Source organism: Asparagus officinalis, chromosome 5, assembly GCF_001876935.1.
Source record: "Asparagus officinalis chromosome 5, Aspof.V1, whole genome shotgun sequence".
Lineage (NCBI taxonomy): Eukaryota > Viridiplantae > Streptophyta > Magnoliopsida > Asparagales > Asparagaceae > Asparagus > Asparagus officinalis.
The window spans coordinates 77,432,823-77,448,255 of NC_033798.1; the positions used below are offsets into that span (position 1 = coordinate 77,432,823).

Below are 15,433 nucleotides of genomic sequence, written 5' to 3' on the forward strand. Positions count from 1 at the left end.
ATATGTCATGATATTATTATATAGATTTGCTTGTATTTATTTATTGTTTCCTATTGTTTTTTAGAACAATTAGTAGTTCATGACTTAGTGGTCTCGTACGTCATGAACAGACTTAGTAACATATGTGGGTGCGTTGACTGTGTTTAGGTGGTGAACCAGAGTTTCAGTGTGGAATACGACTGTTGATTTAGAAAAACGAGAAGAGTTAGGATGGGGAAGTTAATGTTCATATGGTCGGATAAGACTGTTGATATATCTTCTAGGCTCGCACCAGTAGATCGGTGTCGCCACTGGGGTTGGTTTGTTGGGTCAAAGTAGATCAGCGTCGCTACTTTGGTTCGTAAATTTGATATTCACCCAAGTTTAGCTTGAGTCCAGACCAGGCTAAAAACGGATTGTGTGTAGTCCTCTGACCGAGTTTGTGTAGCGCTATTGGATGTATGTAGGGAATTTGTGAATAGTCAGTTATCCGATAATATACGCGTTGACTCTGTGCGAGATGTGAACCAGTGACCTGTTATAGAATGACTAGTTACATGACCTTGTGACTTAAGGTGATTATGGATTCTTATGTGAGATGTAGATCAGTTGTATTTTCTTTTTATACATAGATCGGGATTAATGTTTAATTATCTACACTCTGAGACATATGGTATATACATGAGGGTTTTCTTGTTTGTATTATTTTGCTCGACGTACTACATCTCTTGTTATAGATCTTTAAGTATTAATTTCATCTAGTGTGTGACCTTGTTACTTGGATGATTAGTCTGATCGCTAGCTGCATAATCTCGTTACCTGATTGGTTTTGGATGCTTTATGTTTATCATATTTTAGTAGTGTTTTCGCATGTTGATTTTGTTGGTTTTCTAGTTACACGTCCTTTTGTCATTTCTGTTATCATATCGTTTTCCGCTTGGGTTTTCGTTCGTTCTATTTGTTTTGTGGGGTCTTGCCATGTGCCATGCACGCTGACGTACACCTGTTTTCTCTAGTATACATCAGACTTAGAGGAAGAACGGGTCCAGCTGGGAGATTGCCAGGAGCCAGAGGATTCTCAGCAGGAGTGCCTTGAAGATAGAGTTGAAGAATAGGCCGAAGTTTAGCTACCTCTTTTTAGTTGATGATCCTAGTTTCTTTTATAGCATTTTCCTTTTCCGCTTGATCATTGTATTTTATATTCTCCAGTATTTATTTGTTCAAATATGTATAAACGCATGTTTGACTCGAATGTTATGTTTTGGATGATATTCATTTATGATATGTATTAGTTTATTCTGTGTTATTCATTATATTCTTGCTGATTGTGATCAGAGACCTGTGACTTCGCATTGTATTTATTTATTGATGCTTAGCGTATTAGGTTGAGGTGGAATGCTTATTTTTAATTATTCTCCTTGATCTAATACGTCACAGGCTTGTTCACGTTTCGATTCCCCGGCATTTCGGGAAGCGGAGCGTGACAGAGAGCCTTCACCTTGAGCCTTCTTTGGCGTGTAAGCCTTCTTCGAAGATGAAATCTTCTTGTATTTCTAAGGCGAGGAAGATCTTGAGGATGAAGATGATAGATACTCCTTAAACTTTGCTTGCTCGAATTCATACTCGACCGTGGATTCAACCAGGATCTTGATTGGTTACGATACGACGGTCTCGGCAGCGAGACCGTTAGCTCCCACTGTGGTCGCCAGTAGTTATGAAGCCACGTAGATCACCTAAAACTTGAGAAAACCATCACCAAGTCCACTCTAGTTTCCGAGATAGTCACAAGTATTTTGGAAACTATGTCTTATCTTCATAGCTTCCGAGACAGCTATAAGTGCTTCAAAAACTATAATTTTCCTTCATAGCTTCCGAGATAGCCGTAAGTGTTTCAGAAACTATAATTTGCCTTCATAGCTTCCGAGACAACTGCAACTGTTTTGGAAACTATGAGTCTTCTCATAGTTTCTGAGACATGTTTTGTGCCTCGAAACTTGTGTGATGCGTTTCTTGTACATTCTTTGGTTGATCTTTGGCTTTTGATGATCCTTTATAACTTAGATAATAACGTTTATCGCCTTCTCTTCATCTTAAACTATGTGTGATACCTTATAGGCAATTTTTGATGCCTACAGTGACAAGTCGATAGTGCTTTTGCCATCTCATCAGCCAAGGTTTCTCTGAGATCACGTCTTCTTTGAGGGCGGCCTATGGATCATCCTATGGATGGATCGGCTTCCCTTACGGAGATCATGCGGGTCACATGCTTCGACCATAAAAGCTTAGATAACTTTTGTGGTGAAATTCTTTCTTGAAGAAGATGCTTAAGAAGTTGGAGGCGTTCTCCCCCAACAAGATGACCAGCCTGCAGACTTTGAGTTTTTACTGTAATCTAATCTCCAATAGATAGGAATTGTTCTCTTCAAAGAGACATCAAAGTCTGAGGCGCCAAGTGCAGACTTGATCACTACTCATGTGCTCATATGAGCTATTGCCAGTCAGAGCTTGAATGATATTGGACCTTATCAGAACCAATGATAAGGATAAGGCTCTCTAGGTGGTTCCACTCAAGGCTTCTCTGCAGTCAGGGAGCCAGAGTTATTCTACGAAGGCAATAAAAAGCCGGAGTTGCTTGTTCAAGGAAGACAACCACCCTTATGGTGTGTCTTCTTCTGAAAAATCTTTGGGGGTGCTAATGGTCACTCTACCATCTAGCAGATAGTGTATTTTGGCAAACACTCCTTAAAAAGCTGTAGAGGCCTTCAAAGATTATGCCTACGTTGATTCCTCTTAGCCAAAACTAACCCTCCTTAGCTTGAATGATACAACTCCCGACTTCGTTTAGCTTAGACGGTATAACTCCAGTGTTGTTCTTCGGTGTGAGTAGAATCAGACCCTTGTTCAGAACTTAGCATGTCTTCTCAAAAAAGGGAGGTGAGCCCCACGGTGGATGCCAAACTGTTGATGGCGAAGATTAAATAGTCAATCATATCCAGAAGAGGATAGTTGTGGATTCAGGGCGGGATCGGTTCCCCTTTAGTCCTCACTGGGACGAGGTAGACGAGATTGTTGAAGGGGGCACTTGCTTCTCTGACTTTATGTCTGGATATTAAATTGGAGGCTAAAGTTTATGCTACACTGACACAAATAACCCGTGAGAGGGTGGGGACTGGTTCCCCCGTGGTTCCTCTGATGGTCAAATTAGTGAAACTTGAGTTGAGAAGGGGAAGGTGAGGAATCGATGTGGTTCTTGAGGTGGCAAAGTGCCGTTACCGAGGGTCTGTAAGAGCCTCTCTGTGTATCTAAAGAACTGTATGTGTTCTTTCTTTTTAGAGAGAGAGAGAGAGAGAGAGAGAGAGAGAGAGAGAGAGAGAGACCCTTTGAGGTTAGGAGTCTACCCATATATATCACCATGATAGGGATAAATAGGTCACTTCCAGCCAAACATAGGGAGACGGTGGTGAATTATGGACTAAGAGCCAAGTCATCTCTCGCTTTACAGGTGTCGGCTAGCGACTGGAGGGGAAGTCACTTCGGTACGGGAGAGGGTGTCTCTGTATTTTTTGGGAAGTGAATGAGAGCATAGTCAGTCGACCGATAATGTCATCAGCAGATAGGATTTTGCTCTAGTCGGTCGATCGAACCCATATCACCGGTCGACCGATCAGACTCTAATTTCGTGTGCACGTTTTGTGTAAGTCATAGGTCGGCCGATGGGATATAACCGGTTGACCTATCATATGCACTTTGGTGAACCTTGTTTCTTTCTCACATGCTTCAATCGTGAACATGAAGTAAGAATTGCATGTCGATACACGTGCATAGTTTATGAGGGTTCAAGTACTAGATTTGAACATGCACGAGCGTTTGAAGGTGCGTGATCTATACTTTGAGTTTGTCATGATAGTGTGTGACATATATTGCATTTCATGATAGTTTGGATACTTGAGTGTGGTTAGTTGGTATACCGCAATGAGGTCGCGATAGACTATACTCGGAGTGGGTTAGTTGGTATACTATAATGACACCATGGTAGACTACACTCTATGATGCATCATTCCGGATTAGGCTGGTACGCCTATTTTCGCTGGGTATTTGTGTAAGGTAGGTGATGCCTCAGGATATTGTGAGCGCCTTACTTAGCTTTATTATTTTTCTGTTAGAGGATTATATAGATTTACATTTATGCTCCTATGTTACCTACTTCGAGAGTAGGGTATAAGATTGAGGATGTCACACACGACACATATCTTATGCGAGATTCTTTTACCGGATTATTATCCTTGTGACTGTGCTACCTACCCGAGAGTAGTGTGAGATATTTGTTATGACTTATATGGGTTGAGGCTTGGTAATGTATTGTCCTTTTATTTATTGTTTTGTTTCTTAGGATCTTGGAGTTGGTATTTAGCGATTCACAATTTGAGATACGAGGTATATACATGAGGGTTTCCTTTCTTGGATTATTTCGCTCAACGTACCCATTCTCGTGTTGTGGATTTATAAATATCAATTTTCTCTTAGTTCAGGATAGATGCTTTATATATCTATATGTATTAACATGTATTTTTTATACTCCTAACCCTCTTCCCCCTGGGGGCGGTGGAGATGATCTCGCTAGCACTTTGACGCATGTTGTTTTCCCTCTTTTCAGGCAGTGAGTCAGGCGCACGGAGAGTCGTAGGTTGAAGGAGACTCGTTTCGCTCACCATCAATTATTTACATTAGTAGTTTATTTGTGCTCACTGTAGTTATGATTTATTTTTAGACATTTAGAGTCGTATTTTATTTTGGAAGGCTGAGTGCCTTAGTAATGTTTAAGTTAACTCTTATGTATTGAGATATTTCAATTTTATTTTAGTTTATCAGTTGTACTCTCTATTATTCAATTGGAACATGATTAAGTCTATGTTTGGATGTCTCTTCTTATTATCATGTTCATTGCATTCTAATCTTTATTTTATCTATTTTGTACATACACTTGATTATTATTGATTCCACTAGAGAGATATTTGTGACGCCCCTGGTTTCACACAAGACTGCAGTCCAAGGTGAACCCAAGGATGTTTCACATACAATGTGCGAAACACCTTAGGTATTTCGCACCTATGTACGAAACACGTTGGGTGTTTCGCACAATATGAGATAAACCTTGGGTGTTTTGCGCCAAGTGCGAAACAGCCTGACTGTTTCACACCTGTGCGAAACAGTTTGTACTGTCTTCGGTACTTTAACTTTATTTCTTTTGTTCGACCTCAGAATGAAGTAATTCCAGTTATGTTGGAAAGCTGACAGTTGCATTGGAAAGAAGACGGAGAGAACTATGACTTTTGTCTTTTGAGATTTTTCGTATTCGAATTATATTATGGTTAAAATTTTAGTTCTTCATACTTGTGCATTCCTTTACTTCCCCTTTGGTATCGGATAATCCTCTTTGCATCAGACATTAATGTTCATCACCTTCTCTTCATCTCGACCTGCTTGTGGGAACCTATAGATAATTTTTGACACCTACAAATACCCCATCTAAAGTGTTCCAGCCTTATTCTTTTATAGAGGATACTGGAATACTTTGGATATGATATGCCCAACCTTTAATACTTTGACTTCTTCAGCTTTCAATCTATTCAGTACTTTGTCGAATAGCTAAAATTCTTTCAGTACTGTATTTATTGTCTGACCGTTATTGAAATCTTGAACTAAAACTGATGTGTGGATTTCTGAATTAGCTCGTGTTGTTGAATCGACATTGAAGTGGTTCATCTTTGTCTGGAGTTTGTATCTAAATCATGATTGAACTCCCCAGAATTATCCTTTAACCTGGAATTTTTTAAAACCTTATTTCAGCAAAATTACTAATGTGTTGACCGGCATTGACCTCCATTGCAACGTGTTGACTGGCATTGACTTTTGTTACAATGCATTGACTGGCGTTGACCTTCATTGTAACGCTCTTAAGACGTTGGAGCGGGGAGGATCAGTTTATACTCATATACTCTTTGGAGCTTTAGGAATTAGTTTAATCTCGTGTACTCGTTGAAGATTCAAGGAGATACAGTTTATACTCGTATACTCATCGGAGTGTGGGAAGAGCAAGCTGAGAATATATCGGAGGCTCGCGCTCGAGTCATAAGACCAACTGATGAAGCTGGTGCGTCAATGACTATTAAAGGTTTGACCAAATAGGGGTTTGAAATGATCCTAACTATTTAAAAGTTTGATTGTTCAATTTGAAAGTAGACCTCTTGTTCATGGAAGGAATCGAGAGGGGATTTTGGCTTTGGCCCTAACTATTTAAAGGTTTGACCAAATAGGGGTTTGAGACGATCCTAACTGTATTAAGGTTTGATCATTCAATTTGAAAGTAAATCTCTCGTTCATGGAAGGAATCGAGAGGGGATTTTGGCTTTGGCCCTATCTGTTTAAAGGTTTGACCAAATGGGCAGTGGGAGTGGAGGTATAAATAACAGTGGGATTGTTAACTTGTACAAATTACTCAGTGGGGATTTTTGGTGTCAAGTAGCTAGGACTTAACACGGAGGGGTTTGATAATCGCCATAGATCAGCAGATTTAAATTTTGGATGTCGTGTCAGGACTTCAACAGTGGGAGTGTTAAAGGCTTGACACAGTGGGAGTTTGAAGGGTTTTAACAATGAAGAATTTTGGTGGACCCATTGTCAATTAATTTGATCAGTGAGGGATTTTGTGGTGGAGGACCATTAATCATTAAGCACTCCACAATGACACCCTGAGAGTTTCGTGAGGGAAGATTGACCATATGCAGTTGTTGAATCTCATCTCAATGAAAGAGTGCTCCGAAAGTCACAGTGGGAGGGTTTTAATCATCTTGGAAATTATTAAATAGCCACAGTCGAAGGTTCTTAATTATTTTTATCATGGTTAAGAATGAATTATTCCGATGATTGGTTTTCACCTTGAATAATTAATTGGTTTTGGGTTATCCTTAAGAATATCATGTGTAGTATTCTCCAGAAACTTCCTATTGGAATGCATTGAGGTATTCCACCCCAAGCTCTTTGGCGAGCCTAAATCCAATTGGCCACATTGTCGGGTTATCCTTAAGAATATTAAGAGTAATATTCTCCAGGAACTTCCCGTTGTTAGAAATAAGGGAAGCAGTTTAACCTCATATACCCATTACAGGTTGGGGAAATAATTTATACTTATATACCCGTTGAAGTATCAGGGAGCAGTTTAACCTCATATACCTGTCGGAGGAAAGGAAGAAGTAGTTTATACTATTATACTCTTTGGAGTTTTGGAGAAGCAGTTTATACTCGTATACTCTTTGGAGTATTTGTCGTTCTCATTTGGTTTGTTTCGCCGTTATGATGCCGGCGTCAATCAAGGCTTGGATTTTATTTTTGAGAATGAAGCAAGCCTTTGTGGGATGAAGAACCCTCATGTGGTACGCACAATATTTTTGGTCTGAATTCTTGTTAGCTTCCTCCTGATTTTTAATAGGTAGTGGTTCAATTTTATTGTTGCTCAAGAGATAGTTAAAGATGGCTGGAATCTCATCATCCTTGAAGGAGTACCATTCCTTTTGAGGTGATTGTTGTGATGATTATTACCACGATTGTCTCTGTAATGTTTGATTAACATAAATAGCAGTTGCAGGCATTGTCGGTTGGCCTCTCTCAGCTCATAGCAAATGTGACTCTGTGGACGATAGCATGTCAGAAACCTTCAATGTTTTCATTTTACTTGCAAGATACAAAACCAATCATTTTAATGTTTGAAGATATTAGACCAGCTTTGATGGATAGAATGCAAAAAAAAAAATTTAAACTTCAAGATAAATTCCTTAGTCGTGGGATAGCACCAAGAAACTTCAAGAGGCATACAATGAGCAAACATTGTGTCAAGTTTATTAGAATGGTGCAAATGATCAAGAGACAGGATCTGAAGTCAGACATAGAGGACTTAGTCATGATGTTAATTTGGCACATAGGACTTGCACTTGTAGAGTGTGAGATTTGACAAGAATCCCATGCGTTCATGCTATTGCTGCAATCCTCTTTATGAGAAGGAAGGTTGATGACTATGCGTTAACTATTATAAGAAAAACATTTACATGATTTGTTATTATAAATTGTTGAATTATGTTGAGCGTAGCAAATTTTGGGACATGGAAGGAGAGGGTATAGTTTTGCCACCTAATATTGTAAAGAGGAAGCTAGATAGGCCAAAAACTGCTAGGAGGAGGGACTGTAATGAACCAACAAGAAGAATCAACAAGGCTTCAAGAGCAGGAGTCCTAACAAAGTGTTCTAATTGTAGAGAAAATGGACATACTAGAAAGAATTACCCACATTCAAAAATAGACTACTCACCAAGTAAGACTATTTAGTTTATTTCTACTTCTATGTATTGAGTTGAATGGTATTCACTACATAAATATATTCTTTTTTCTTGCCATGTAGGTATTGCAATCTCAAGCAAATGATAGAGGTTCAACCGACAATGTAGGATCAACAAGACAAATAAGAAATAAGGGTGGCACACCAAGAGGAAGGAAGAATAAAATAGGTCAATCACAAGATGAATTAACCAGAAACAATGTCCTTATACCAGCTTCAATAATAGTAAAGAGAAGGGCCATTAGAACCAACACTAGAAAAGACGCGAGGGCACAATCAGCTCCAGAAGTTAATGCTAGAGGGAGGGGTAGAGGAAAGGGAAGATCTAGAGGTAGAGGCCATGAACATGAGGGAAACTCAAAAGCTAGAGGAAGTGACGGAGATAGTGGCATAAGCATGCATGAAGACTAGAACTGTGGCAGGGGTGAGCATGGTGATATAGTTTTTAGAGGATTAAGTCAAGCACAACCAATATTTATGGGACCTTTAACACAAAATGGTTCTCAAGTGTTGGACTAATTTGTAAATTTATGGTTAAATGTACATATTTGTTTGTATTTTCAAATGTATTTTTGGATTAAGTTGAATTTGGAAAAACTATGACTAGTTTAGCCTATATAGTTATTTTTAAGTATTTGTGCATGTTTTTGTGGATACAATTATTGTGGTTATTTTCAAGTTGTACATGTTGTGCTCAGGTTTTGTGTATATATACTAGTTGTGCATATGTACAAGTGTATATATATAAGTTGTGCATGTATACATGTTGTGCGTATTGCACATGCCCAGATTTTGGGGTTTTGTTGCATGTTTATTGACTAGATGTAGATATTGACAGGATGTACATGAAGAACATATGTCAGCTGTACATTCATCGCACACATACACATAATTTTGATTTTATTACTTATCTCTTACATGAGTCAAGTCTATTTTTACAATCACCCATTTTTAACAACATACAAACTCAAAGAAATTATAACCAAAACAAGATACAAAATAACCCTTTTCATCATTCTCGTCTTCACAATCTGCAACTCAATTTCATTCTCTATGAAATTTTTTTTCTCTTCTTAGTTTCAACAACTCCTGCTTCATTCCACCGTTGTATGCACATCAACCTATTGAAAACATGGCCGGAGCTTACAATGTTGCAAATTGAGTGGGTACTAGAGCTTGAAGATGGCATGACAATGCGTGAAGAGACCAATTTTCGCCCTATGAAGCCCTAATTTCCTTTAGTCCCTAGTTTCATCCCCAATTCTTAAAAGCCCTGATTTTTGAAACCCCCTTCCATGTTAAAACGGACGCTCACATGAGCTCACGTAATAAATTAGTCGTTAGATTAAACTTCAGCGTCGGAAATGCCAATTTGACATCATAAAAATCACTTTATAGGCTAAATTATTGTTAGTGTCAATTTATAAGCTAAACTAATATAGGGGTGTCACTTTTAGGCTAATTTGTTGTTTTAGCCTTAGCTTTGTTCCCTCATTTATTGGATCGAAAAAGAAGACGCTCTTACTATATATCTAAATAAATCCAAGCCCAATGAGAAGATGCAACCCACTCCAAGGTCCGACTCCACCTCAAGTAAGAAGAAATTTTCAAAATAATCACTTTCCCAATTTTATTCCCTAATTTTGACCCACTTCAAACTTTATTACGAAAATTAACCCACTTTCTCGTCATTTCAGCAATGTGGCCAGAAAGTGGGTCGATTTTTAACTACGTTTCTAATTAATCGGGATTGTCAACCCCGACTAATTAGGAGGTCGCCCGCCACCCTGCTATAGTTTGACAGCTAAGTTAGTCGGGGTTCAAAACCCTGACTAATTTAGCCACCTCCTAAATGGTCGGGGTTGGGAACCCAGACCATTTTGAAATGCTTAATTCAAAATGGTCAGGGTTCCCAACCTCGACCATTTAGCAGAGAGTGCCCAACCGCAAGTTAAAGAAGTGGGAAATTGGCTAAGAGACATAATAGTCGGGGTTGCCAACCCCGACTACTTGTTCTGGATCCTGCCCCCTATATAAATCAACCGAAACCCTTCTCCCCCAAACTCGTCTCTCCCAGCCGCCTCTTTCTCTTTTCCAACTCCGTTGCTCTCTTGTTTTGCTGCCACCCATCTCAATTTCAACCCCATTTTGCAGCCGAAATTCGTTGTGAAAGTTTGCTTAAGATCTCTAGGATAATTTCTCTTCCTTCTCTCCTTTTTTAACATGTAGAAATCTAGGGTTTTCTCTCAAAAATGAACTTCTAGGGTTTGAATGCTATTTATAGTGGTTCGAATGCTTTATATGTTGATTGTTGTAATTGAAATTAAACTTTTAGAGCATAGAATGCCCAATTCTAGGGTTTAGAATTTTCAATGTGGGGTTTAGGGTTTTTGTTCAAAATTATATGAGATTATTTGCATCTTGGGTTTTCCTCTCTTATTCGATGCCTTGATAATATTTTCAAAATTTTTTTTGCATTTAAATAATATAATCTTCTTTTGCATATGTTGAACAATATTATTTTTATTGCTTGCTCTTATGGTGGGAAAATTAATTACCGAATGAATAATATGCCAATATACGTCAGAGGGTTAACGATGCCATTAATGATCTCGAAATCATATAGTTAATGTGACCTGGTTAAGGAATTACACCAAGTTACGGAAATTGACCCACGAGAATACCGACTAAAAATAATATGCAATTGGCCTATAACTTTTGATACAATATCCGCAATTGAGATATCAAACGATCATCATATGAGTATTATGTTTAATTTGAGCAAGTCAGAACCAACGGTAGAATTATTTATTGAAAAATTACCATATAGTTCGTGCTAAATATCCATACCCCCAGGAGAATTCTCACGCATGTTAGATCTGGGAGTTGAGTCTAATTGTTTTCTTTCTTCTTTGAGTGAAATGGAGCAGGCTCAATTTCAATATCACAATAGTGGATCTTCATTCAGTGGAATGTCAAATGTCATGAACAATAAAGTCCCTTATGAAAATATGAGGCCGTTAAGAGGGGTAACAGTTGAGTCTAATTGTTTCTTCTTTGATTTTTTTCGACGCCATTTCGGACTTTGGTTTCCATACTTGGCGTAGTTTTGGTGGCTTCTTGGTCACCTCTTCCTGCTTTAACTTTTGCGCTTCGTGCACGAGGATCCGTGCGTGCGCAATCAAGGCACGACGCTTCTGAATACACTCCTCGAGGGTTGAGCGGGTCCGTTTAACTTGGATCCATTCACTCGCTGCTGGTTTGGAGGAGAGGGTATATGTTTGCTACTGGGGCACTCGGTTCTTTCTGAGTTTCAGATCCGCCTCATAGCAGATCCCGTCAACAGGCTCCAAAGCCTTAGCAAGTTAGCGCGCAAGTCGTTGGCGCTGTCTTTGGCGTGCCCTCTTTGCTAAAGTTGGCGCGGCTACAGCGGTTATCTCCTTGATTGAGGAGGAGTCCAGATCTGTAGATCCGGCTTCGCGCGGCTACAGCGGTTATCTCCTTGATTGAGGAGGAGTCCAGATCTGTAGATCCGGCTTCGTTGGAGGATGAAGGGGTGTTGTAAGGTGCAGCTACCGCAGCAACGGGGGCTTTGATCTTCCTGCGCTTGCGAGGGACAGAGGATCTGGAGGAGGACGACGACAGATACTCCTCGAACTTCAGTTGGTCGAATTCATACTCAACCACTTCTTCAACCGGGATCTGGATCCGTGGTTGCGGCACGATAGCTTCGGCAGTGAAGCTATTGGCTCCCACTGTGTTCGCCAGCTTGTTTGGGTCAAAAGTTGATGTTTTCATTATCATCGAATCTATTACAACTTTGGTCATTACAATAAACTCAAATGAAAAGAAAAGTTGATCTTTTTATAAGATCTCCTTTATACAATGAAAATAAAGATTAGAACTCTTGTCAAACAGCGCAACGAACGTTTATCACCCGATGCTTGCGTGGGAACTTTGCCTGTGTCGGGGACGTTAATATCCATGGACCGTTGCGGATCAGATCCGGTTGACAGATTGGTGATCAAAGCCCTTACTTCACGAAGGAAGTAATCACTGCAGCGATGATCTCGACCAAGCGAGATCACGGCTCTTCTCGAGATTTAAGACCAAGCTTAAATCCGGAGGAATAGGGGCCTCGGATCTCTCGAATTCCACTCTTTATGCACAGGAGATCACCAAGATCCGCTAACCCTTGTTGTAAATTCGTGGCTCTGCACTTGAGAAACCAATAGCACCTCACCCTCTTGATCTCCCCCCTAAAATAGAGGCCTTTGGCTCATATTTATAGGCATCGGATGCGGTTATTTGGATGAGACTGGTGGATTTCTCTGTATCTTCAGTTAACAACTGTACAACCACAATATCAGATCAGTTAGAACGCCCAGGAACACTCAAATCCCAAAATAATCCGTCAAAGAACCGAAAAAACCGAATTTTAGCCAAACTTCGGTGATTTGGCTTTGGGCCGAACCACTGGTTCGACCGAGTCGTTTTGATGTGACTCGGCCGCCAGCGACTTTTATTGGTTTTCCGGGTTTTGACTTGTTCCGTCGTTACGCGTATTTCGTTGAACTGTAAGCTTCCTCGATTCACTTTGCGTGTTTTGTAAATGCGTGAATCGCTTGACGGTGGATGGTGAGTGTACGGGTTACTTGACGGTGGCTGATGAATATGCGGACCACTCGAATAAACCTTCTCGACTTGGATGATGACATTTATCGCCACCTCTTCATCTCGAGCCATATTCGGGAACATACAGGCTTTTTTAGACGCCTACATACACTACCTTAATATGTTCATGCGATCAAAAGAAGCAATCCTGGATCTGAATACAAACTCATAACCAAAGAGATCAATCCGGGAGTTCATCAATTCACCTCTGTATTTTGGGTATTTGGTCCTTCAATCGAGGGATTTAAATTTTGTCGGTCTATTCTTAGCATTGATGATACCCACTTATATGGTAAATATAAGGGTGTATTGCTTGTTGCTACAGGAGTAGATGTAGATGGTAGTTTATTTCCTTTGCCCTTCACTGTTGTGAATGTTAAGAACAGTAAAAATTAGGAGTGGTTTTTTCTTACATTCAATTATATATTTTTAATGTGTTACCTCCTAGAAAAATTACTTTTATATCCGATAGAATGAAAGATATTCCAAAAGCATTGTACAGGAGATTTGGCTCTCGTCACCATCACTGCTATTGCTTACGACACATAGAGCTAATTTTAAAAAGAGTTTTGGTCAGATACATTTACAAAACCTTCTTTGGCAAGTGGGTTGTACACCCGAAACATGTGTGTATGATCGGATACGGGATCAAAACAAGGTAACATCTCAAGCAACACATGACTGGATTGAGAGTAGTTTAGGAAATGAATATGTCGACCAGTGGGCACTAAGTAAAGATGGAGGGAATCAGTTTTGCATGATGACAACTAATTGTTCTGAAACCTTCAACGAGGTACTTAAGGGGGCTCGAGCAATGCTCATACAAGCGTTGGTTACGAGGATATTTTATAGACTCAATCACTATTTTGTCAAGCGGCGAGAGGATGGAGCAAAGTGGGTGACATTATTAACACCAAAAAATAAAGAAATTGTAGGAGCTCGTGTCAAGCAGGCGAGATCAACGAAAATTGTTAAAGTTACTATAGATGAATGGTAGGTTACAGACAAACACAGTTATAATTACACCGTCAATTTTCGAGGGACACAATGCACATGCACTTGTAACATACCAAAATTGTAAAAAATATCATGTCCACAGTTATAGCGGTTACGTCCAAGCAATTTGGGGGTGCAAATATTTCGTTTACACATACGCTTCTGAGTGGTATCAATCAAGCCACTATAGAGATTTTTACAAGCAGTGTTTCCATCCTATTGTAGATAGTTGTTACTGGCCATCCTATAACGGGCCGCATGTGTTACCTCCTGAATATAAGAGACAAGTCGGACGTTCATGATCGGTATGCATAAAAGGTACAATGAATGAAGGGTAGGAAGGGGCTCCAAAAAAATAGGTGTGGATATTACAGACAACCGAGCCATAATAGATCTCATTGTCCTACCAATCCAAATAGATAGCAATTAACGAGTACAATTTATTTAATTTATAATTTTATTCTACTTCCTTTATAAGTCAATGCTTATATATGAAATCTGTAATTTTATTCAACTTCTAATTTAGCATACGTCATAATACTAACACATTTTATCATCATATGTGTAGATATTTACAGTATGGAGGCAGGTCCATTGACTTATGAGGTCTTTTATGATCAAGATCAACACCCATCCGCGAAGATAGACTCTGGGGAGGTAAATTATATTTTTATCATTTTTAATCATATCAAATTTTCAATGTTGTTGATTGTTACTGAACATTTGCACTGTTTAATATATGCAGGCCCCGAGTATTATTATTGTTGATCATACTCGTGCACATTCGAGCTGGAATTTTACGCATCCATAGGTCCAATATTATGTTCGTCAAACATGCTTTTTGAGTGTTCACAAATTAAATGAGTAAGACTTGATTGGGCTCTCTTGATGGCATTGATTGAATGACGGAGGCCCGCGACAAATACATTCCACCCAAAGAGAGTCGACGATTACATTGCAGGATGTTAGGGTTTTACTTGGCCTCAGAGTGGATGGAGATGTTGTTTACGGGTACAGATGACTTCAACTGGGTAGGGGTGTGTGAACAATTGTTGGGTCAAGCTCCTACTATAAAGGGTGGTAAGATCAAGCTCAAATGGTTAAGAAATAATTATATGAATGTAGCGATCGATGCGACTGATGAGATCATCAAGAGCTATGCCCGTGCATATATACTTCATATGATCGATACTGTTCTATTTTCGGATTCCACTAAGGATTCAGTACATGTGAGATTGTTGCCACTTCTTGATGATCTTGAGGAGTGTGGAAAGTTATCCTGGGAGAGTGCAGTGTTAGCTTATCTGTATAGAGAGATGACAAAAGTGGTACTCGTACAAAATAAAGAATTCAATGGTTGCCTCACTTTGCTGTAGATAGGATCATGGGAGCGATTACA

General features: G+C 39.4%; 1 protein-coding gene across 1 annotated transcript in view; it reads left to right on the plus strand.

The window, feature by feature from the left end:
• Positions 15,027–15,433, plus strand: part of LOC109842042 (DENN domain and WD repeat-containing protein SCD1) — a 46,547-nt gene continuing 46,140 nt past the window's right edge. Inside the window, exon 1 of the mRNA XM_020410960.1 lies at positions 15,027–15,362. Within this exon, the coding sequence (XP_020266549.1) occupies positions 15,027–15,362 (336 nt within the window). The remainder of the gene's footprint in view (positions 15,363–15,433) is intronic.